Source organism: Saimiri boliviensis, chromosome 9 (assembly GCF_048565385.1).
Source record: "Saimiri boliviensis isolate mSaiBol1 chromosome 9, mSaiBol1.pri, whole genome shotgun sequence".
NCBI classification, from domain to species: domain Eukaryota; kingdom Metazoa; phylum Chordata; class Mammalia; order Primates; family Cebidae; genus Saimiri; species Saimiri boliviensis.
This window is the reverse complement of record NC_133457.1, coordinates 110900229-110924637: the sequence shown is the minus strand read 5'-3', so window position 1 is coordinate 110924637 and position 24409 is coordinate 110900229. Positions and strand designations below refer to the sequence as shown.

The following is a 24409-nucleotide window of genomic DNA, read 5'->3' as shown; positions in this document are numbered from 1 at the left end:
ACAACACAGCACCATGAAGTGTTAGGTCTTATCACCTCCATTTTACAGATGAGAAAATTGAAGCTGAGTGGTTAAGGTGCATGACCTTTAACAATAGAGTTAAAATCTGAACCCAGGTAGATCTGGGTTGTAGCCAGTGTGCTATTCTGCTAGGCCTGCCTAGTAACTCTTAGATACCAGCTTTCAATTGTGGCCTCTTAAAATAGAAAAAAGAAAAATCTTCATAATACTTAATAACTTGCTAATGCTGTATTTAGTAGACTAACCTAAAATAGTTTGGCTTTTTAATGAATTTGTGAAATGCTGTAATTTTCTTCTGTTGTTATTGATGTACTTGTTCAAATTCCTTTTGAGAATGCACATTTGTTTTGAAACCAAACCTGTCTTTCTTGCCTACATTTCAGTCAGAACTAAGACATGGTCCGTTTTACTATATGAAGCAGCCACTCACCACAGACCCTGTTGATGTTGTACCGCAGGATGGACGGAATGATTTCTACTGCTGGGTTTGTCACCGGGAAGGCCAAGTCCTTTGCTGTGAGCTCTGTCCCCGGGTTTATCACGCTAAGTGTCTGAGACTGACATCGGAACCAGAGGGGGACTGGTTTTGTCCTGAATGTGAGGTTAGTTCCTGATGAATGAATGCATTACCTGCCTCGTTTCCTCTCCTTTCTCTTTCTTCCTTTTATTTTTAAATTTACAAATAATCCAGATCGATGGAAAAGAGAAATTTCTTGCTTTCCACCTGTTCTATCCTGGTCACCCCCTTCTCGACCATCATCAGCAGAGGCCGCGGTACTGCAGCTCTTGGAAAGACAATTGCATGGAGTTTTATTTCTGGCTTCTCGTGAGTCCTTGGATTGCTTGGAGATCAGCTGTTGTCGTCTTTGAATCTTCTGTGATGAACTTTTTGAAAGTTAACTACAAAATCATGAACGGCTGACACATTTCGAAAAGATCTCGTGCTGTTCCCCTCCCTCTTGGATGGCATTTCCTGCCACATCATGGAATCATCAGCAGTGGCCCAGCTGAGAAGACGGCGTTTGACTGCGTGTTCCCTGTGGTAGCCGTCTGAGGCTTTCTTTTGTGTAACATGTATTGCTTAAGTGCCCGTTAGGTGCTGGCGATGTGACAGCGCCCCAAAACAGGCATGAATCACATTTTTTTTTTTCCAACAGAAAAGGACAAACACCAAAATAAATGATGTTCTATATCATGAATTAAAAGAAAAGTGCTATGAAGAAAACAAATTCAGGATGGAAATAGGAAATCTGGGTGGCGGGAGAGCAAGGTGTTTTCATTTTGAATATGGTGGTCTGGGAAGGCCTCACTAAAATTTGAGGAAGATTTGATGAGGGGGAGGAGTGACTTGTGAGGCCGTTTTGGGGAGACCTTCCAGGCAGCCAGGCGGAGGCAGCGGTGCGGAAGTGGAGTGGGGGTGGTGTGTATGCCTCCTGTGTAGCAAGCCCAAGCACCCTTATTAAGCCAGTTATCGGGGTTTCCACTGTTCTGAGATGGCTCCTGTTCTTTGAGACCCCCAACTCTGGTGTTCTTTTGAATCACTGAAAATAAAAATGTCATCTCTAAATAATTGTCCTCCACAATTATTTAACGTGGAATGTCTCTTGGATTCAAAGATACATTGGAAGCTGAGCGTGGTGGCTCATGACCATAATCCTAGCACTTTGGGAGCCCGAGGTAGGATATTGCTTGAGCCCAGGAGTTTTTTTTTTTTTTTTTTTTGAGGCGGAGTTTTGCTCTTGTTACCCAGGCTGGAGTGCAATGGCGCGATCTCGGCTCACCGCAGCCTCCGCCTCCTGGGTTCAGGCAATTCTCCTGCCTCAGCCTCCTGAGTAGCTGGGATTACAGGCACGCACCACCACGCCCAGCTAATTTTTGTATTTTTAGTAGAGACGGAGTTTCACCATGTTGACCAGGATGGCCTTGATCTCTTGACCTCGTGATCCACCCGTCTCCCCGTCTCGGCCTCCCAAAGTGCTGGGATTATAGGCATGAGCCACCGCGCCCGGCCGAGCCCAGGAGTTTTAAGACCTGTGAGGGCAAGATAGCCAGACGCCCATCTCTGCAGAAAATTTTAAATATTAGCCAGGCATGATGGTGTGTGTCTGTAGTCGCTGCTACTTATGGAGGGTGAGCTTCGGGGATAGCTTGATGCCAGATGGCCGAGGCTGCAGTGAGCTGTAATCATGCCACTGCGTTCTAGCCTGGGCAGTAAAGCAAGACCATGTCTCAAAGAAGGGAAAAAAAAGGTACATTGGAGTTTCATCTCAAATAAGGAAGCTTTCCATGCGTGAAATGGAAAGATGATCCAGATAATCTTTACTAGGGCGAAAAGCAAGGTGGCGGGGTGCCGTGGCTCACACCTGTAGTCCCAGCACTTTGGGAGGCTGAGGCAGGCAGATCACGAGGTCAGCAGATCGAGACCATCCTGGCTAACACAGTGAAACCCCGTCTCTACTAAAAATGCAAAAAATTAGCTGGGTGGGGAGTGGATGACAAAAAAAAAAAAAAATTAAAAAAATAAATTAGCTGGGCATGGTGGCGTGTACCTGTGGTCCCAGCTACTTGGGAGGCTGAGTCAGGAGATTTTCTTGAATCCGGGAGGAGGAAGTTTTAGTGAGCTGAGATTACACCACTGCACTCAAGCCTGGGCAACAGTGAGAATCCTCCCAAAAAAACAAAACAAAAAAAAAGCTATAGGTCAGTGTCTGTTATGCTTTTGTGTAGGGAGAGGAGAAAAATAAATACACAAAAAGAAAGTAGACATCAAATTAATATGATGACATTCTCTCTCTCATATGGCAAAAGGTGGCTGCTGTTCTCTTGGGTTACTCTAGATGGAGAAATACGTGGAGTTTGCATTGCACAGCGGCGCCCTCTTCTGCACGCAGAGCCTGACCCTATCTACTGCATTTGGCATGGGATCTGGAACCTTCACCAATTTTTTTTGGTCTTGGCCACCTCTTCCCAATTGTTTAATGATATTGCAAAGATGATAGCGGCTCTGATAGGATGCTTTCCCTGCAAATAATAGTTCTTTTATTTTTATTTGAGACACAGTCTTGTTCTGTTGCCCAGGCTGGAGTGCAGTAATGACACTCACTGCAGCCCTGACCTCCTGCGCTCAAGCGATCCTCCTACCTGAGCCTCCTGAGTAGCTGGGACCACAGGTGCATACCACCGCACCTGGCTACTTAATACGTTTTTTTGTAGAGATAGGATCTGGCTATGTTACTTAGGCTGGTCTTGAACTCCTAGGCTCATGTGATCCTCCCATCTTGGCTTTCCAAACTGCTGGAATAACAGGTGTGAGCCACAGAGCCTGACCAACAAGTAGCAGTTGTTAATGCAAGCACTAGTTCCTGGTGGAAAGCGACTGAAACAATATGGATTTGTTACCGTCAGAACTCAGAGGCGAGGCAGGGCCAGGCCAGAGTCGTTCAGAGCCAGACTTTTTCCATCTCATCGTTGAGGTTATTTGTTCCCCATGGCCATAAGATGGCTGCTGGGGTTCAGGCGGTATGTGTGTAGAGACAAAAACTCTCTCAAAAGGAGGTTGTCTCTCCTTGCATCTTTTTATCAAGCAGAAAGATTTTGTCCCATCATCCCCAGCTGATTCGCCCCTGGGCTCATTGGTTAGCATTGGATCACCAGTCCCTTGTACAAAAAAAGCCTTTAAAATTGCTTATCTGGTGCTTTTTGTTTTGTGCGAACCAGGCACTGCCTGCCAGGAAGAAGGAGTCGGGGGGGTGAGGGAATGAACGATAGTTGGGCAGGCAGCCTTAGTGTTTGCTATGGATAAGTTACCTGGAACCAAACCAGATTCAAACAAAACAGGTGCTCTGTGTCTAAGACTCAGGGCCCTGAATTTCTCCCAGGGATGAGTTGGTATGGCAGTCAACTGGAAGACTGAATGTTGCAGGCTCTGGTAGCTAAGCAAATAGATGTGTGCGTCATGCACTGTTTTCAGCTTCCGAGTGACTCTTGTGTTGGCCTTTTCCTCGACAACCAACGAGACACATCTGAGAGTTCCTTTTGGAGGCCCCAGAGATGTGAAAAATGGAAACTGAATCCAAATTAATTGGAGAAAACTTTTCTCAGCTCTCCCTACACAGATGGTTAAAGAGTGTTTCCTGACATGATCAGAATTTGCTATTTTTGTTGTTGCTGCTACATAAGGATTCTGAAGCCTTAAGATATAGTACCAGATTTACATAGCAGAATCTGGTTTCAGACGTTCCTCTGGGTCTCTTTGATGGGAATTTCCCTTATGAGCTGATACCTCTTGCCCATGGAGATAGGCAGTTAGGTTCGGTTGTGCTCCTTGTGTACTTTGACACAATGTCTTAGGTGGGTTCAAAGTCAGGGAGATGGACAATGAAGTCTTATGTATTATTAGTCCGCTGCCTTCCCTGATAATCTTTCTGCAGAGAAGTCTGTCCCTTTCCATCAGTGATGTCATTGAATTAATGCCTTGTCAAGTTTCCAGAACGACAGCTCAGAACCTTCAGAGGATCAGGATAAGTGGCTGATAAGTATTCATCCTGTGAAGTAATCACCCTGAAATCATCCGTGGCCTTCCCTTTCTTTTTTTTTTAAATATATTATTTTGAGACAGGGTCTCGCTTTGTCAACCAGACTAGAGTGCAGTGGCGCAATCCAGGCTCACTGCAGCCTCTGCCTCCTGGGCTCCAGCCATTCTCTCACCTCAGCCTCCAGAGTAGCTGGGACTACAGACGTGTGCCACCATGCCTGGCTAATTTTTGTATTTTTTTTGTGGAGATGGAGTTTCACCACGTTGCCAGGCTGGTTTCCAACACCTGGGCTCAAGCAATCCGCCCACCTTGGCCTCCCAAAGTGCTGGTATTATAGGTGTGAGCCACCGTGCCCACCTGGCCTTCTCTTTCCTATCTCATTCTTGAAACCTAAAGGTTGTAATAATGATTTTTCAGGCCCTGTCTACCCATATCTTCCCTCAGATCATGTTGTCTTCATGAGCTAAAAATGCTTCCTGATAAGTTAATAAATAGATGGATGTGCTTTTTAATAGTTACCTACTGATCTGGTGCATTTTGTTCCAGTAGATCTGGTGCGTTTTGTTCTTTGCTAAGCGAAACAGCAAGTCTCATTTGGATGAGAATTGCTTTTTATGTGTGAGTTGACTGGAAAAATAGAAATCAGTACATGGATGGTAATTTCTTTTCTAACCGGACGTTTATGTATGACTTTGACTTGTAGAAAATTACAGTAGCAGAATGCATCGAGACCCAGAGTAAAGCCATGACAATGCTCACCATTGAACAGTTATCCTACCTGCTCAAGTTTGCCATTCAGAAAATGAAACAGCCAGGGGTAAGAAGAAAGTTCCTCTTGGTACAAGTGTAAATGAATGTAGTGACGTTTGTTTTGTTCTGTTAATAGCTTAGCTTTATAGGCACCTAATGTATTCTTTGGACCTTCTTGTGTCCCCAAATTCAAGCATATGTAAATCACACATCAGATATGATGGCATTCAGTTAATTCTCTGTTGTAGTAGTAAGCACTGTATGTCCCAAAGAAGTTTAATTGGTACATTAGTCTGGTCTCACACTTTTATAAAGATAATGCCTAAGACTGAGTAATTTATGAAGAAAAGAGGTTTTTTTTTTTTTTTTTTTTTTTTTTATGGGGACAGAGTCTTGCTCTTTTACCCAGGCTCGAGTGCAATGGTGTGATCTTGGCTCACTGCAACCTCTGCCTCCCTGCTTTAAGCAATTCTTGTGCCTCTGTCTCCCCAGTAGCTTGGATTACAGGTGCCCACCACCACACTCGTCTAATTTTTTTTTTTTTTTGTATTTTTAATAGAGATGGGGTTTCATCATGTTGGCCAGGCTGATCTCAAACTCCTGACCTCAAGTGATCTTCCAGCCTTGGCCTCCCAAAGTGCTGGGATTACAGGTGTGAGCCACCACGCCTGGCCAGAAAAGAGTTTAATTGACTCACAGTTCTGCATGGCTGGGGAGGCCTCAGGAAACGATGATGATGGAAGGCGAAGGGGAAGCAAGGCATGTCTTACATGGCAGCAGGAGGAAGGGGGTGGGAACTGTCAAACACTTTTAAACCATAAGATCTTGTGAGAACTCAGGCACTATCACGATAACAGCACAGGGGAAACCACCCCCTTGATCCAGTCACCTCCCACCAGGTTCCTCCCTGGACATGTAGGGATAAAAATTTGAGATGAGGCTGGGTGAGGACACAGCCAAACTGTATCAATTGGGCAGTGACATAGTAAAAGTTGAGGGGGACAAAAATTCTGATTGGCTGCAAAGTGAAAGCTCATACAACATCCAGCAAGGAGAGCTTTGTGCTTCCGTGCCTCTTCCCATGGGAGTTAGGAAAATACATTTCATTGAGGAAGCTGAGCACAACGCAGTTTATGTATGTCCAAGGTTCGATGATGGACCCTTCAAGGAAAACTCAACCAGTAACTTCTCCACAGAGGGTGAGAATGTGGTTAGTTCCTTTAATTTTGAGAGGGATTTAATGTATAGCCTTTGCCCCTTGCGGAAACTGCATGTGGGGGGCTGGGCCGTCCAGTTGTGTACCTCTCAGTGGTTCCCCACCTGTGAGTCTCAGTCATACCATAGCCACTGCGGTTTATATATTTATCATAATACTTTTCAGGAAAATGGCAGAAAAATAACTTGGTTTTGAAAATACTATTTGGACAATATAATAAGCATATTACGACTTTTCTTCTATAGATGAATATTTTCTTTTCTTTTTTTTTTTTCTGGAGGCAGTCTCTTGCTTGCTTTGTTGCCCAGGCTGGAGCACAATGGTGAAATCATAGCTGACTGCAGCTTCAACCTCCTGGGCTCAGGCGATCCTCCCACCTCAGCCTCTCAAGTAGCTGGAACTATAGACGCACACACGTCACCACACCCAGCTAACTTTTTTTTTTTTTTAAAAGACAGGGTTTCACCGTGTAGCCCCGGTTAGTCTTCCAATTCCTGGCCTTGAACTGTCCTCCTGCCTCAGCCTTCCAAAGTGCTGGGATCACAGGCATGAATCACTGAGCCCGGCCCCTAGAGATGAAACTAGAGAAACTTGTGGATGTGGTGCCCCTCCATCTGATTTGCACAAAGGCACCATATGGGCTGGTGGTAACCCTTTGTATACCTCCTGAGAGTTTGCTAAGTCCATTAATATACAGAAATTTAGGTTCTTGGGGCTAATCACTGTGGTTTTGTTTAAAAAAAAAAAGATTTGCTTTGAATTATGTTCTGAAATTTTGATGTTATAAAAAAATTTAGAGTATGCCAATTGGCTACCATTCAACTGAGAACCATTAAGAAATTCGGCCCTTTTAAACAAAATCTCAAAATCTCATTCAGTGGAAGCAAAAGGTATAGCCTTAGTTTGGTTTACTTTTTTTTTGTTATTTATTTATTTATTTTTTCATTTTTTTTTTTTTGTTAGCCTCATGCCACACAGGTTTGGTTTACAGAATTTTTTTTTTTTTTTTTTTTTGCTATGATAGAATTTTTACATTGCGTATGGCAAGGAATTACTTTCGATTTTCATAGGCTTAATTATATGTGCTAATGACAATTCACAAAACGAATGAGTCACATAGACTTGTCAACCCTGTAGAATTAAAAACCAAGAAGAAAAATAGAAGAAGACATTAATTTCTCAAGTAAATTGTTGGATGTCAAATCAGTGAGGGCAGAATGTTGCTGATTTCGTTAAAGCATCTTTTTAACTTACAGTGCGTATTGTAATTGTCACTCTTAATGTAAGAGGACAGGATCTGTTTCTTGAATGTATATTGAAAACCAAACCAAGGATAAGACTGCAACACAGTTGGGCTCATAATTATCAATAAACAGGCAGAATTAGAAGGTAGACCAATTTGAAGCTCCCCAAGGTCAGCCTTTATGGAAACCTTTAGAACTGTATTAGCTCAAAAGCTGTCTCTGTTTTTCAAGCCATTTGTTAGGATGAATGCTTGGTTCTCCGCAGTAATGATGGCTTCGTTCTTGCGCATATCTTCTCTTTTTATAGACAGACGCTTTCCAGAAGCCCGTTCCTTTGGAACAGCACCCTGACTATGCGGAATACATCTTCCATCCAATGGACCTTTGTACATTGGAAAAGGTTGGCCTCCGTCAAAGAACCCTCACCATTGTAGCCGGCAGTTCTCGAGATGCCCAAGGCTCTTCCCTCACTGCCCGTGTTCTATCTGAAGTTCGACATAACAATCTTAAATGGTTTCTCTGCATTTTTGTTGCTCCTTTTTTATTTGGATAGAAGAACTCCTAATTCTCTAACATCTTTCCTTTGTAACATTCTTCCAAGATTGCAATGGAATTGAAATTCATTGGTAATACTTCCGTGAGTGATTCTAGCTTTTTACCTGCAAAAACCATAGCTTCTAAGAGTTAGTGCTTTCATTGAGTTGAGCGTTACCTCCTCTTTCTTTTGTAGATGCTAATGAGAGCAGCAGGAAGGAAGAAGAGAAAATTAAGTGTCCGGAAAGCCTCCAGATTAGCAAAGATGTAGCTTCTTAGAATTTGACCTATTCTACTAATAAGGATATTTCTTGAATGCCTGAAGGTGTTTTTAAAAGTTCATGCTAAAATTCCACGCTGCAAATTACACTTGTAACACTTTAGGTGGTGTACATCATCCCGATACTGATTTTCAGACTGTTCACGGCAAAATATGGGCAGTGAAATGCATTCACAAGGAAGAACCATTACTTCATATTGTCTTCCCTGGTAACTCCAAAACCATACATCCAGTCTTTTTTTGGAAATTGCACATACCCTCATGGTGTGGTGGAATAAAGAAGGCATTCAAGAGATGGGGTTGGAAACTTAGCTTTATAAATGAAGAGCTGTGGAACTTTAGATACGTTCCTTAACATTAGTATACCTCAATTTGCCCTTCTGTAAAATGGGTATGATAATAAGTACTTCATTGAGTTATTGTGACGTTTGTGTGAGACTGACTAATAATAAATAACGTATAAATATATAAAATGCCCTGTTGATTGGAAGAAGCTGCATGATAAATGACAGCTACTATAAGAAGAGAAAATTTCAGTTATTGTAGTAAATTCAAAGAGTGCATTTTTTTTTTTTTTTTTTTTTTTTGAGACGGAGTTTCGCTCTTGTTACCCAGGCTGGAGTGCAATGGTGCGATCTCGGCTCACCGCAACCTCCGCCTCCTGGGTTCAGGCAATTCTCCTGCCTCAGCCTCCTGAGTAGCTGGGATTATAGGCACGCACCACCATGCCCAGCTAATTTTTTGTATTTTTAGTAGAGATGGGGTTTCACCATGTTGACCAGGTTGGTCTCGATCTCTCGACCTCGTGATCCACTCACCTCGGCCTCCCAAAGCGCTGGGATTACAGGCTTGAGCCACTGTGCCCGGCCCAAAGAGTGCATTTTTATAGGGTTATAGATCTCAAAAATGGGAGCATTCTTTGTTTTTTTTTGAAAGCATTCTTTAGTCAGTGTGTTGTAGGCTAAAAAGAATCTTCTTGGGAACTGAGTAGAAGAACACTAATTAATGTGGCAAATGACTGCTAGGAAAATTATGTGGGGACACAGGAGTCACTGACTGTGGCTTGTCTAGACTCTCCATGATTATGCTTCATCGCTTTTCTTCCCAGAACGCGAAAAAGAAAATGTATGGCTGCACAGAAGCCTTCCTGGCTGATGCAAAGTGGATTTTGCACAACTGCATTATTTATAATGGGGGTGAGTGGCTTAGATGACTCCTAAGAAAGAGAGTATGCTGTCTGTGTGTTCCACAAATTCCCGCCCTTCATCAAAAATCAGACTCTTAATTCATACAGAGAATACTTGTGTATAGATTGTGCTGGTACGTGTGAATAGGAGGCAGTGACCGTGTTTATTTTAAGGTATGAGCTCACATCTAACGTGGCTCAAGGCGCCGGGTATGGCTCCCTTTGAGTGTTGTTTCTATAAACCTTATTTTAATGGAAGTATAATTGCATAAAATAAAACCCACAGACTTTATGTTTTACAGTCATTGAATTTGACAAATGTGTAACACAAGATCCAGAACATTCCTGTCAGCCTGTTGGATTCTCATACATGCCCTTTTCTAGGAAATCCACTCTCAAAAGGAACTACTTTCTGCTTTGTGTTAAGATAGATTAGTTTTGCTTCTTCTAGAATTTCATATAAATGGAGTCTGAGATAGTGCTCTTTTGTGTCTGGTTGCTTTCATACCGTGCTGTATTTTGGGGAGTCATCTGTGTTATATGTTATTGGTAGTTCCTTTTTTTGTTGCTGCCTAATTTTTCTTTTCATTTGATCAATATGCCACCATTCATCCATTTACCTTGCTGATCCTGATGGCTATTTCGGTTGTTTTCAGCTTTGGGCTGTTATGAATAAGCTGCTGTGAACTTGCTTATGCAAGCTTTTGCATGGACATAGGTTTTTCTTTCTCTTGGGTAGATACCTAGGAGTGGTGTTGCTAGCACAGTGAGTAGGTTTTTATTTAACTTAATAAGTTTCACCAAAGTCTTTTTTGCAAAGTCGTTCTACCATTTTACATTTTACCAGCAGGGTATATTAGAGTTCTTTTTTGCTTCACACATTATGAAGCAAACCCTTGATACTGTCTGCCTATTCTCCCAGGTGTAAAATATTATGTCATAAAAAAATACTATGTCTTGGTGGTCTTAATTTGCCTTTTCCTACTGATCAGTAGTATTGAGTATCTTTTCCTGTGCTTATTAGTGACTTGTTTGTGTGTTTTTGTAAATATCTATTCAGATATTTTGCTCATTGCAAAACTTGGATTTTTATTTTCATTTTTTTTTCTTGAAACAAAGTTTCACTCGGTTGCTTGGGCTGGAGTGCGGTAGTGTGATCTTGGCTCACTGTAGCCTCCGTCTCCTGGGTTGAAGCGATTCTCGTTCCTCAGCCTCCCAAGTAGCCAGGATTACATGCGTGTGCCACTATACCCGGCTAATATTTGTATTTTTAGTAGAGACAGGGTTTCACTATGTTGGCCAGGCTGGTCTCAAACTTCTGACCTCAAGTGATCTGCCCACCTTGGCCTCTCAAAGTGCTGGGATTACAGGCGTGAGCCACCACGCCAGCCTGTTTGCTAGTGTTTAAGGAAAGATACATGAATGGGTCTATATCTGCTTTAAGCACACATACTGCATTTTTTTTTTTTTTTTTGAGACGGAGTTTCGCTCTTGTTACCCAGGCTGGAGTGCAATGGCGCAATCTCGGCTCACCGCAACCTCCGCCTCCTGGGTTCAGGCAATTCTCCTGCCTCAGCCTCCTGACTAGCTGGGATTACAGGCACGCACCACCATGCCCAGCTGATTTTTTGTATTTTTGGTAGAGACGGGGTTTCACCATGTTGACCAGGATGGTCTCGATCTCTTGACCTTGTCATCCACCCTCCTCGGCCTCCCAAAGTGCTGGGATTACACGCTTGAGCCACCGCGCCTAGCACATACTGCATTATTAACTATAGCAGGGCTGAGAGTGCAAGGAGGGGGAAAGGAGAGGTATATAGGTATTAAGAATTTGTGGGCCAGGCATGTGGCTCACTCCTGTAATCCCAGCACTTTGGGAAGCTGAGGTGGGCAGATCACTTGCGGTCAGGGGTAGGAGACCAGCCTGGCCAACATGGTGAAACCCTGTCTCTACTAAAAATACAAAAATCAGCTGGGTGTAGTGGCGCACGCCTGTAATCTCAGCTATTTGGGAGGCTGAGGTATAAGAATTGCTTCAATCTGGGAGGCAGAGATTGCAGTGAGCTGAGATCTGTGTCCCTGCCCTCCAGCCTGGGTGACAGAACGAGACGCCACCTCAAAAAAAAAAAAAAAAAAAAAAAAAAGTGTGTCAAGGTGATAAATATATTGAAAGGCCCAGCCTATCAAATTATATAGGATGAGGTCAGGTGGAAGAAATTAGCTCAAGCCAAGAAGGCTGCGAGTCAGGTGATGTGCTATGGATCGTGGGCAACAGGGAACCCCTGCCTGGCCTGGAAAGGTTGCTGTTGGCAGCTCCAGTGCTCCATTGGTTATAGTTACCAGATCTTCTGAGTTTTCAAGGCATACCAGAAATCTAGGTATATTGTGTGTGTGAAGTCTTCCTGTCAACAAAAAACTACCATGAGCTTCAAAGAAAAAGTTACTTTTGGACCATCTTTGTCCTCCGGTTTAGTGCAGAGTTAGACCTGGGGCTAGATGCTTATTCTATTAGCTAAGTAATGTAAGTGATGACTCCTGAAGCTTGGCTTACTCATTCATTAAGTGGACACATTTTATTCCTGCTTCCTAATACGGGTTCTTGAGGGACTGAGAAGAAAGTGTGTGTGTGCACACGTGCGCATGTGTGTGTGTGCATGTGCGTGTGTGTATGTGTGTGTTTATAGAGATGGGGGTCTCGCTATGTTGCCCTGGCTGGTCTTGAACTCCTGGGCTCAAGTGATCGTCCCACCTCGGCCTCCCAAAGTGTTGGGATTATAGGCGTGAGTCACCATGCCCAGCCCAAGAAGAAAATGTGTTTGGCAGCACGAGCCACACCAGAGCTACTCAAGAAAATGTCATCTTTCTCTTGTACCGTTCTTGGATTGGCATCTGGGACAATGGGTAGAATAAGGACTTTTTTTGTTAATTAGAGCCTTTAGAATGTCAAAGCATTTTAGGAATATTAGTCCATGATCTCTAGGGAAACCCACATAAATTGCTCAGTTGCAGAGAACATGACAGCGAGGCGCCAAAGAGTCGTTGACATTGACGGGAGGAATCACTGTTAGAAGCCAGGAACCTCTGGTGTTAGCCTTTAAAAGCTTAATCTTGTGGGAAAAGCAAGTTAAACACATTGTTAGTGGAAGTCAAGTCCCCAGGCCCAGTGTTACAGTATTTCAATTAGAATTAATCCTGTTTTTCTTATTCCCTTAGGAAATCACAAATTGACGCAAATAGCGAAAGTAGTCATCAAAATCTGTGAACATGAGGTATGTGTTTCTACTGTCCTGTTTTAGATGCACCCAGAGGTGGGGGATGGGGTAGCTGAAGTTTCCATTTGCAGAAAATCCTATTAGGTAGCAGAGGTGATTTTGGAATTTGTTGAGGCAACATACCTCGTCTTTGAGAAAGGAAAAGCAGCAAAGAGGGGCCCCAGAAAAGATTTCTTGTTTTTTACCTTTGAGTCATGAGTAAGCACTAGGCCTCCTGTCTTTTCCTGGTGACTTAGATAGAATTCATTATTTCTGACCTTGGCCTCACTGTCTGGTATTAGACAGAATTCATCATTTCTGACCTTGGCCTCGAAGACCCGTCCCTTTTGTGTCAGGTCCCTTGTGGTTCTCTTGCAGAAGAGGATTTGATATCTGGGGGAATGGCCTTGACTGCTTCTGGGAGGGTAGCCCAGGTGTCCAGGAGAATCTGTTTTCTTGCAGATGCCCATAGTTGTGATGGTGTGGATGGAATGGACCCCTTAGGCATGTGAGCCGTGAGGCTCTGGTGGTTGTGGGACAGACTGGCAGCCAAAGTGGTATGAGGGAGGCTTTCTGTATTAGATCCCATTGTGAGAACAAAAAACTGAGATGTAATGGCCTTCAACCTGTCAGTGTGCTCTCATTCATTCATAAAGAGGAACTGTTCAGAAGCATTGGGACCCATCCACGTATGTCTTTATACTTATATAGATATAGATCTATCTGTCTATCTGGATAGATAGATATAGATCTATAGATAGATAGATAGATCTAGATAGATAGATAGATAGATACCTGGCTGGGTGTGGTGGCTCACATATGTAATCCCAGCACTTTGGGAACCTAAGGCAGGCAGATCACTTGAGTCCAGGAGTTCCAGGCAAGCCTGGCCAACGTGGCGAAACCCTGTCTCCACTAAAATATAAAAATTAGCTGGGCGTGGTGGAACACGCCTGTAATCCTAGGTAAACCAAGAGGCTGAGGCAGAAGAATTACTTGAAACCTGGGAGGTAGAGGTTGCAGTGAGCCAAGGTGGCACCACTACACTCCAGACTGGGTAACAGTGAGAATATTTTTAAGAAAAAAAATGATAATCTGTCTATATAAATTTATACCTATACATAGATACAGTTATCTATGTATTTTTCGAGACAGGGTCTCAATCTGTCGTCTGGGCTGGAGTGTAGTGGTGTGTTCATGGCTCGTTGTAGCCCCTCCCAGTCTCAGGTGTTCTTCCCACCTCAGCCTCCTGGGTAGCCGGGATTAAAGGCATGCACCGTCACACCCAGGTAATTAGCCTGGCTAATTTTTTTTTTTTTTTTTTTTTTAAAGAAATGGGGTTTTGCCACGTTGCCCAGGCTGGTCTCAAACTCCTGGGCTCAAGTGATCCTTCTGCCTTGGCCTCCCAAGGTGCTGGGATTATAGGGCTTAGCCACCGTGCCTGGCTTATGTCTGTATATTTATAGATAGAGAGTTTTAGAACCTGCTTTTTCACTTAGTTTATTTTATGTATTTTCTCTGTTTCCTAGGTAATTAAACTTGTAGGAAGAACAATTTTTCATGGCTGTTTAGTATTACATACAACTCATGGACATTCATTTTTATTCCTTGTCATTAAGGGTAGTACCCAGTTTTATCAGCATTTTAAATAACAAAGTGATGAATATCATTGCACATTTGATGATTTCCTTAGTTTAATTTTTAGAAGTAAAATTACTCTGAGGCTGTGAACATGTCAGATGTTCCAGTTACACTGAGGTGATGTCCTTTCCAATATCGGGAGTTGTAATTACAAAACTCTGTGTCCCCCTGCCCCCCACAACAATGAGATTTGTAAAAGCAGTAGGCATCTTACTGTGATTTTACTTTGCATTTCCTTGACGACAAGTCCTGATGGGCTGTTTCGGATATGTTCCCTTGGAATAGCCCAGAAGTAGAGCGGGACAGAAGCAGGAGATGCACTCTACCATTCATGCATTTGTTCGCGCATTCATTCACTTATTGATTCACTGACCTGTGAAGTCTGTTAGTCTTATAATTATTGAACACCTGTTGTATATGTAGCACCTTGGATGATGATAGGTGTTAAAGAGAAAAATAAGGCTGATAGTGGTAGAAAGGAATAGCAAATTACAGTGCAGGGGACCTGCATGGGCTTTGGAGCCCGACTGCCTGGGTTCAAATCCTGACCATGCCACTTGGCCGCTGTAGGACTTTGGGCAGGTTACTCAGCTTCTTGGGGCCTCATTATCTTTGTCTCATGGGTGTAAGGAATAAGTAAGTTAATACCTACAGAATTCTTAGAATGATACCAGCACACTCTAAGCCTTCAACAAATGTTAATGGGTGCTATTGATTACTTTGTCACTTGAAGCACTTTACATTTATCTCATTTAATGTCTCGTAACAGCCTTTTGTGGTGGGTGCTGCTTTCCTTTCTTTTCGATAGATGAGCAAGTGGGGACTCCCAGAAGAGAGGCAGCTTACCCTAAAGTCACAGAGCTAATAAATGGTGGAGTCTGAATTGAGATCCTAGAAAGGAGCTTCTGGGGTCTTTGGCTGTAAGCTGCAATGTTACTCTAGGGGAGTATACTTTTTTTTTTTTTTTTTTTTTTGAGACGGAGTTTCGCTCTTGTTACCCAGGCTGGAGTGCAATGGCGCGATCTCAGCTCACCGCAACCTCCGCCTCCTGGGTTCAGGCAATTCTCCTGCCTCAGCCTCCTGAGTAGCTGGGATTACAGGCACGCGCCACCATGCCCAGCTAAGTTTTTTTGTATTTTTAGTAGAGACGGGGTTTCACCATGTTGACCAGGATGGTCTCGATCTCTTGACCTCGTGATCCACCCGCCTCGGCCTCCCAAAGTGCTGGAATTACAGGCTTGAGCCACCCCGCCCAGCCTTTTTTTTTTTTAAGATGGGTTTTCACCATGTTGGCCAGGATGCTGTCGATCTCCTGACCTCATGATCTGCCTGCCTCGGCTTCCTAAACTGCTGAGATTACAAGCGTGAACCACCGCACCTGGCCGAGTGTACTTTTTTTTATGAGAGAAAAGGACAATAAATAAATTAACTGAATTTTCAGATGGTTGTCAGTGGAGATGAAATAGGGCAACATGGTATTCATTAGCTACTCTGGATATAGAATTGAGCTTGGCAAGCAGAGCAGGCCAGAGTGACTAGAAGGGGTTGGGAACAGAGCTGCTGCAGGGTGAGCCCAGACAGGCGGGCTGAGGCCAGATGGCATGTGGCCTTCAAGGAACCTGTAAGGTCATTAGACTTCATTGCTAGTTTCTCAGCTTGATACTGCTGACAGTTAGGGCTGGAGAATTCTTTGTTGCAGGGACTGTCGTGTACCTCTTAGACTCCAGTAGTCCCCCATACCTCCTTTGGCCCATTTGTGACAATCAAAAGTGTCTCCAGGCCGGGTGTGGTGGCTCATGCCTGTAATCCCAGCACTTTGGGAGGCTGAGGTGGGTGGATCACCTGAGGTAAAACCCTGTCTTTACTAAAATTACAAAAATTAGCTGGGCGTGTGGGCAGGTGCCTATAATCCCAGCTACTCAGGAGGCTGAGGCAGGAGAATCACTTGAATCTGGGAGGTGGAGGTTGCAGTGAGCCGAGATCGTACCATTGCATTCCAGCCTGGGTGACAGAGTGAGAATCCGTCTCAAAAAAAGGAAAAAAAAATGTCTCCAGACTTTGCCACGTGATCTCCAGGTGTAGAGGGAAGGGTTAAAGTGCTCTGACAGAGAACTACTGGGTATAATTGGAAGTCACTAGGGGCTTTTAAGCAGGAGAAGGACAAGATTACATTTATGTCTATAATAGGTGGCTCTGGGTTGGCACAGATCATATTTATGTCTATAATATGTACCTCTGGGTTGGGCGTGGTGGCTCATACCTGTAATCTCAGCAGTTTGGGAGGCTGAGGCGGGTGGATCACTTGAGGCCAGGAGTTTCAGACCAGCTTGGCCAACATGGTAAAACCCTGTCTCCAGGTACAAAAATTAGCTGGGTGTGGTGGTACATGCCTGTAATCTTAGCTACTTGGGAGGCTGAGGCATGAGAATCCTTGAACCTGGGAATCAAAAGTTGCAATGAGCTGAGATAGGGTCACTGCACTCCAGCCTGGGCAATAGTGAGACTCTGGAGGAAAAAAAAAAGGTGGCTGTGGCTGCTTTACAGGAAATGTCCATAATGGGGGTAAGAGCGAAAGTGGGTGACATGAGGAGCTAGCTGTTGCCTTGGTCCAGAGAGAAAGGATGGTGGCTTGGACTGGGTGGAAGCACTGGGAGTGATGCATAGTGGTTGGATTCACCTCCAAGGTATTCCCTCTGTGGGAATTTAAAAAATTTTAACCTTCAAAATCATCAAGCATTGATTGAAGTCCCCAAGATATCCACCCCGGGGGTGACACATTCTAATGTATTTTTGCTTTACAGATGAATGAAATCGAAGTATGTCCAGAATGTTATCTAGCTGCTTGCCAAAAACGAGATAACTGGTTTTGTGAGCCTTGTGTAAGTTGGATTTACTTTGCTTATTTCATTTACTGAACTCTGTGCCGTGGATGACTACCCCAAGACAGCTTTTTCCAGGTGGCTTATTAGATGAAACTTTGGATGGAGTTTCAAGATAAATTTTTGCTGATAAAGTTATGGCAGAGAAAAAGTAATCCAGGTAGGATAAACCTCTTAGGCTGAAAGTTCATGTGCCAGAGATAGCATCATGGTTTCCTGGGTTGATTAGCCTGGGCAGACTGCAAGATGCAGTGTAAAAGGGAGCTCATCAGAGATGGGTGAGGGGGGTGCAGCAAAGCTGTACAGATCCTAAGATGAGCTTAAATCAGTGTGTGATTTACAAATCATGTTGGTTCTATTTTAAGAGGTTTGAAAATACTTCCCTGGATTAACTTCATAGTCCCTCTAAAACATGCTTCTTGGGGGAAGTAAAGTCACCCTAGTTTCCCCATGGATCTGCCTTTTCCAAGCTGGGGTTCTGCAGAGAGTAGTACATTGTTGGGGTGCACTGGTGTGTGTGTTGGGGGTGGTGGGTTGGAGTGGGTTCAGGGGCAAGATGAGGCAAGGAGAGTTGAGAAAACATACTTTACATTTTACATCTCTTTGTGCCTTCGGAGATTAACCCTGGAATAGCGAAGGCTCTGCATAGCTTTCAGTAAAGAATAAAGGTAGCACAATACTACCTCTTATTAGGTGCAAGGCATGATGCACATTGAATCCAAAGGTAACAGGCGGTACTGGTATCATTATCTCTGTGCATGTTGCATAGCAAGGTGAAATCTCTTGCTCAAGGCTGCCCAAGTAATAATGGAACAGCCAGGATCCAACCCTGATTTTTTCATCGTTCTTTTTTTTGAGACAGAGTCTTGATCTGTTACCCAGGCTGGAGTGCAGTGGCATGATCTCAGCTCACTGTAACCTCTGCCTTCTGGGTTCAAGTGATTCTTCTGTCTCAGCCTCTCAAATAGTTGGGACTACAGGCACACACCACCATGCCCGGCTAATTTTCCTGTTTTTAGTAGAGTCGGGATTTTGCCATATTGGCGAGGCTGGTCTCGAACTCAGGTGATCCACCTGCCTCGGCCTCCCGAAGTGCTGGGATTACAGGTATGAGCCACCTTGCCCAGCCTTCTTTCAGCTTTTGATTTCACCATTTAACTTCGTTTGCAGTTTTGTCCAGGTGTCTTGGCTGCACACCTTTTAGAGAATACCACATGGGCCAACCCTGCTGGAAACTTCTCTTTCCACTAACGGCCTGTGTCCCACAATCCTGCTTCATCCTCACATACCAAGCCTAGTGGGTATCTTGCTGCCAAATGTGTACAAACTCTGGATCTTGTTTTTCTTTTCCTAGAGCAATCCACATCCTTTGGTCTGGGCCAAACTGAAGGGGTTTCCATTCTGGCCTGCAAAAGCTCTGAGGGATAAAGACGGGCAGGTCGATGCCCGATTCTTTGGACAACATGACAGGTGGGAGTTAATAACAGGCTTGGAACATGTAGCTTTCACTGAACTTTGATCCTGTTATTAGACGAGAAAAGAAGTGGAGGTGGTAGCTATTATTTTCATGATTGTCATGATAACCAGCCATTGATCTTGTTGTTGAAATGAATTTTCCTGAGGTATGTTAAACCTGATAATCGCGTCGGCTACTGTTTTCTCAGGTGTGCTAGAAAATCATCTTACTTTACTGGGTCTGTTGATGAAACCAGCACTGGAATGGGTTCTGTGACTGTTCGAAATGCTGCTGTTCGCTTTTTTTTGTTTTGGTTTTTGGGAGGGGGTTTCTGAAGTAAATTGAACCTCCATGCAAATTGCTTTCCAAATCATTCTTCCAAAGATGAGAAGTAGTTTCCCAGATTGCCAGTAAATGAATGTCTTATCTTCATGCTGAGTAGGTCTCTCCTATTCCCTTTTCTCTGAAGCTGCAGTGGGAAATTATAAGGGGTTGCTGTTTTGACAGGTGTGAGCCCTCCTTCCCAGCCTTCCTGCCCTCCCCTTTCCCTCCACACATGGCAGAGTGAATTATTCCAGCTAATAGCAGTTCCCTGTAGAGTGGAGCCCGCTGCATGCTTGAGAACAACAGGTAGGCAGAGATGAGCAGCAGGTAATATCTTAGTCCTCTTTTAGCAAGTTATAATTAAGTAAAGCAAGGACCCTTTTGAAGCCCTGCTGATCAGTTTGAGAAAGCGTGTTAGTGTACAGGGGAGACTACTTAAAATACATACACTAAAAATGATGTACACGCACAGAGGGTCCAGAAGCTGAAATTTGTTTCCCCTGTTAAATTCTGCAAGTCATCTTGCAGACCTAAAGAGTGAATTCCCAAGTCATTTGCAAACTCACTTACTGGGAATCCCAACAGTCTACTGTGAGAAGACAAAATAGAAATTATTGAGATGGTGCTGCATTTGGTAGGAAGTATCACACCTTGACTTTAAGTCCTTTATTCCTTCATTCAGAGAAATACATATTTGGTGCCTGCTGCATGCCAGGCTGTGTAGTGGAGGCTGGTGATCAGATGTTCCTGCCCATGTGAAGGCCGACATCCTAGTGGGGAAGAAGGATGGGACCTAGGTGAACTAATAGGCAAGAAAATCTCAGATCAGGAGATAATGGTGGGAACCTGGTGTGAAGATCTGGGTCAAGGGACCAGGAAGAGCAGAGGTTCGGGAGGGGAAGGACTGAGGCTGAGAGGGTTTAGGAAATGCTGGGAGTACAGTGTGGTTTGAACAGGTTCAGGGGAGGAGAGGATGCCAGGAGCTGGAGTGAGAGGGGTAGGCAGAAGTTCGTATTTTATTCATCAGAGCATGGCAAATGTGAACCATCTTGATGATTTGGGATTCTTACTCTATAGATTATACAGTAATATAGTAAGAGTAGATATACTCAGGGCACAGGCAGGGTGGTAGACAACAGTACCTTGCGCCCAGTATTCCTAGACCATTAGGGTTGATGTCTGTAGTCTCTCAGCTGTGGCCGCTCTGGAGGGACCTCCATCTCTCACTTGTCAGACAGCCCCTGAAGACAGCTTACAGGGCATGAAGAACAGCATGTGAGTTGGCCAGCTCTGTGTCAGAAGCTGTTTCCCAAAAACTTTTGCGTGTTTAGGTCTTGCTTCTGGATGAGAGCTGCCATGGAAGCTGGCCCCTTCTGTTTGTGCCAAAGAAAGCAGCATGGGTCTGAGGATCACGAGTTTCCTACCCTTCCTAGCACCTGCTGTGTCTGCTCTGAGGGAGTGCACCACACTGTCGGGCTTGTTTTGGTGAGGGGATCCCCTGGAGGGAGTTGTTAGGACCTTCCATAGTGGGTGGTGGACAGACAACTTTGGAGGTCTTGGGATGTTTTAGTAGGCTTTGGGCAGGGAAGCTCTGACAGTCATTGTTTTTTGCTTTGTCGCCCAGGCTGGTGTGCAGTGGAAAGATCTCGGCTCACTGCAACCTCCCCGCTCCTGGGTTCAAGCCATTCTCCTGCCTCAGCCTCCCAAGTAGCTGGGACTATAGGCATGTGCCACTATGCCTGGCTAATTTTTTGTATTTTTAGTAGAGATGGGGTTTCAATATGTTTCCAAGGCTGGTCTTGAACTCCTGGACTCAAGCGATCCATTAGTCTTGTCCTCCCAGAGTGGTGGAATTACAGGTGTAAGCCACCGCACCTGCCCTGGTTTCATTTTATAGAGGCACAGGTATGCACAGTTATGCAAAAATACAGGAAATATTTTATTGAATGCCTGCAGAGTTAAAAAAAAAAAAAAAAAGGACACCAACCAATTGGTGTTTTAAGTGCTTTTCTGTAGAAACTGCTTTTATGCCCATTTTATCAATAAGAAAACTGAAGATTAGAGCAGTACTGTGCCCAGGGTCACATAACATAGCTAGGGAGAAGCCACCATGGTGTTGGAACTAAGATAGTGTGAAGCTAGATATTGTTCCCGCTCAGAGACTCTATTTTGTTAAGCAAATCTAATTTCCCTTGAAATATTTCCTGGGCTTGTTTTATCTAATTAATTAATTTATTTATTTAAGATGGGATCTCACTTTGTCACCCAGGCTGGAGGGCAGTGGCCTGTTCAAGCAATTTTCCCACCTTAGCCTCCTGAGTAGCTGCAATTACAGGGGCGCACCACCACATTTGGCTAATTTTTGCATTTTAGGTAGAGGCGGGGTTTCACCCTGTTGGCCAGGCTCGTCTTGACCTCCTGACCTCAGGTGATTCACCCACCTCAGCCTCCCAAAGTGTTAGGATTATAGGTGTGAACCACCACGCCAGCCCTGGGCTTTTTATTATTATTTTATTTATTATTATTATTATATTTTATTTATTTATTTATTTATTTTTCACAATTTGACCTTTCAGTGTTATCCAATATTATATTTAATTTTGAGACAGAGTCTTGCTCTGTCGCCTGGGCTGAGCACAGTGGTGCAATCTTGGCTCACCTCCGTTTCCGGGATTCAATTGATTCTCCTGCCTCAGCCTCCCAACTAGCTGGGATTACAGGCGTCTGCCACCACGCCTGGCTAATTTTTTTTTTTTTAATTTTTTTTTTGAGACGGAGTTTTCGCTCTTGTTACCCAGGCTGGAGTGCAATGGCGCGATCTCAGCTCACCGCAACCTCCACCTCCTGGGCTCAGGGAATTCTCCTGCCTCAGCCTCCTAAGTAGCTGGGATTACAGGCACATGCCACCACGCCCAGCTAGTTTTTTGTATTTTTAGTAGAGACGGGGTTTCACCATGTTGACCAGGATGGTCTCGATCTCTCGACCTCGTGATCCACCCGCCTCGGCCTCCCAAAGTGTTGGGATTACAAGGCTTGAGCCACCGCACCCGGCAATTTTTTTGTATTTTTTTTTTTTTTGAGACGGAGTTTCGCTCTCGTTACCCAGGCTGGAGTGCAATGGCGAGATCTCGGCTCACCGCAACCTCCGCCTCCTGGGTTCAGGCAATTCTCCTGCCTCAGCCTCCTAAGTAGCTGGGATTACAGGCACGCGCCACCACGCCCAGCTAGTTTTTTGTATTTTTAGTAGAGACGGGGTTTCACTATGTTGACCAAGATGGTCTCGATCTCTCGACCTCATGATCCACCTGCCTCGGCCTCCCAAAGTGCTGGGATTACAGGCTTGAGCCACCTAGCCCGGCCATTTTTTTGTATTTTTAGTAGAGATGGGGTTTTGCCATGTTGGCCAGGCTGGTCTCAAATGCCTGAACTTGTGATCTGCCTGCCTCTGCCTCCTAAAGTGCTAGGATTACAGGCGTGAGCCACTGCACCTGGCAGTGGGCTTATGTTAAAGAAAAGAAACACTTTTCCCTCCCTGCCAAGGAATTTCATGGAAAATACATGGGAGGAGGGAACAGTGAGGGCCGTGAATATCGGACAAAAGTGCATGGGTGAAGTGGGAGTGGGGCGTGTGGCTGATGAGGTTATGAGACCAGCACCAACTGGTGATAAGCTTCTGGTGGTCCTCCCTCCTGATTCTCCAGATACGGACTCAGTATCCTTTTTCCCAGTGACAGAGCTGAGGCTGGCCCAGGGAGGGGGAGTCATTTGCCCTGGGACGGCCCTGGAGACCCTGATGCCGTCTCAGATCGGTTGTGTCTAGTAGCCCTGATCTGTGCCTGCTTGCTTTGAACACAGAATCTCACTGTGAGACAAACGCTTACCTTGGGGGCATCTGGCTTCTGTTCCGCTCTGCCCTTCTTGCTGAGATACGGTTCTTCAGGTCTCAGCAGAAAGACAGCAGTCAGAATGGAGGAGAAGCTGGTGACTTCCAGCACTTTGATAGAGATCGATATTTCTGGGGCATTTAGTTTTAGTTTGTGTTGCGATCTGGTATCGCCAAGCCTTGCAAACAATCCGCTCGAATTCTGAATTCTGGCCCAGGTATATGCTTTATTTCTCCTGGGTTGTTTTCTCTTAGATGCCAACTGTTGAAATGGGGGTAAAATGTAACATAAGAAGTCTGTTTTTTCTTCTTCTCTTTAAAATGTTGGAAGATGTGGCAGTGTTGGGTCCAGATTTCTATGATTGCTTTGGATAGCAACTGAGTAGATACTCCTTTCTCCCTTTCCCCCAGACACGAGTTTTCTACTTCTATGACGTCTCCTTTGTTCCCACTGCTTTCTACCAGGCTTGAGTTAGTGGTCTGTGAAATCCAAAAGGGCACCTTGGAGGTTGGGCATGGTAGCTCTCGCCTGTAATCCCAGATCTTGGGGAGACCAGGGTGGGAGGATCGCTGAAGTCCAGAGTTCAAGGCTATCCTGGGTAATGTAGCGAGACTCCATTTCTACAAAAATTAAAAAATTATCTGGGTGTTGTGTGTGCCTGTAGTCCCAGCTACTCGGGAGGCTGAGTTGAGAGGATCGCCTGAGTCCAGGAGTTTGAGGCTGCAGTGAGCCTTGATCATACTTCTGCTCTCCAGCTTGGGTGACAGAGGGAAACCCAGTCTCTTAAAAAAACAAATGAAAAAGGCTGGGTGCGGTGGCTCACACCTGCAATCCCTACACTTTGGGAGGCTGAGGTGTGTGGATCACTTGAGGTCAGGAGTTCAAGACCATCCTGGGTAACATATAGTTTAACCCCATCTCTGCCAAAAATACAAAAATTAGCTGAGCCGTGGTGGTGCACACTTGTAATTCAAGCCACTTGAAAGCTGAGTCAGGAGAATCGCTTGAACCCAGGAGGTGGAGGTTTCGGTGAGCCGAGATCATGCCACTGTGCTCCAGTCTGGGCAACAGAGTGAGACTTTGTTTAAAATAAATAAATAAATAAATAAAAATCCCCCCATGAAAGCTCTCCTTGGAAAGCTTACTTCCACCAGTTTTCCCAGCCAGAAACTGGGTTGACCCAGTGGATCATACTTGGTGGCCAAGTT

General features: G+C 44.5%; 1 protein-coding gene across 30 annotated transcripts in view; it reads left to right on the top strand.

Annotated features, from left to right (window-relative positions):
• The window catches only part of ZMYND8 (zinc finger MYND-type containing 8), a 147165-nt gene that overhangs the window by 56273 nt on the left and 66483 nt on the right, over positions 1–24409 (top strand). For 21 of the 30 annotated variants that reach the window (XM_003936492.4, XM_003936491.4, XM_003936495.4 and 18 more), the window contains 7 exons: positions 405–623; positions 5260–5373; positions 8074–8166; positions 9689–9776; positions 12980–13035; positions 17460–17537; positions 18892–19007. In XM_003936492.4, the coding sequence (XP_003936541.1) occupies positions 405–623; positions 5260–5373; positions 8074–8166; positions 9689–9776; positions 12980–13035; positions 17460–17537; positions 18892–19007 (764 nt within the window). The remainder of the gene's footprint in view (positions 1–404; positions 624–5259; positions 5374–8073; positions 8167–9688; positions 9777–12979; positions 13036–17459; positions 17538–18891; positions 19008–24409) is intronic. The other 9 variants (XM_010346960.3, XM_010346957.3, XM_010346962.3 and 6 more) reach the window with 1 other exon arrangement.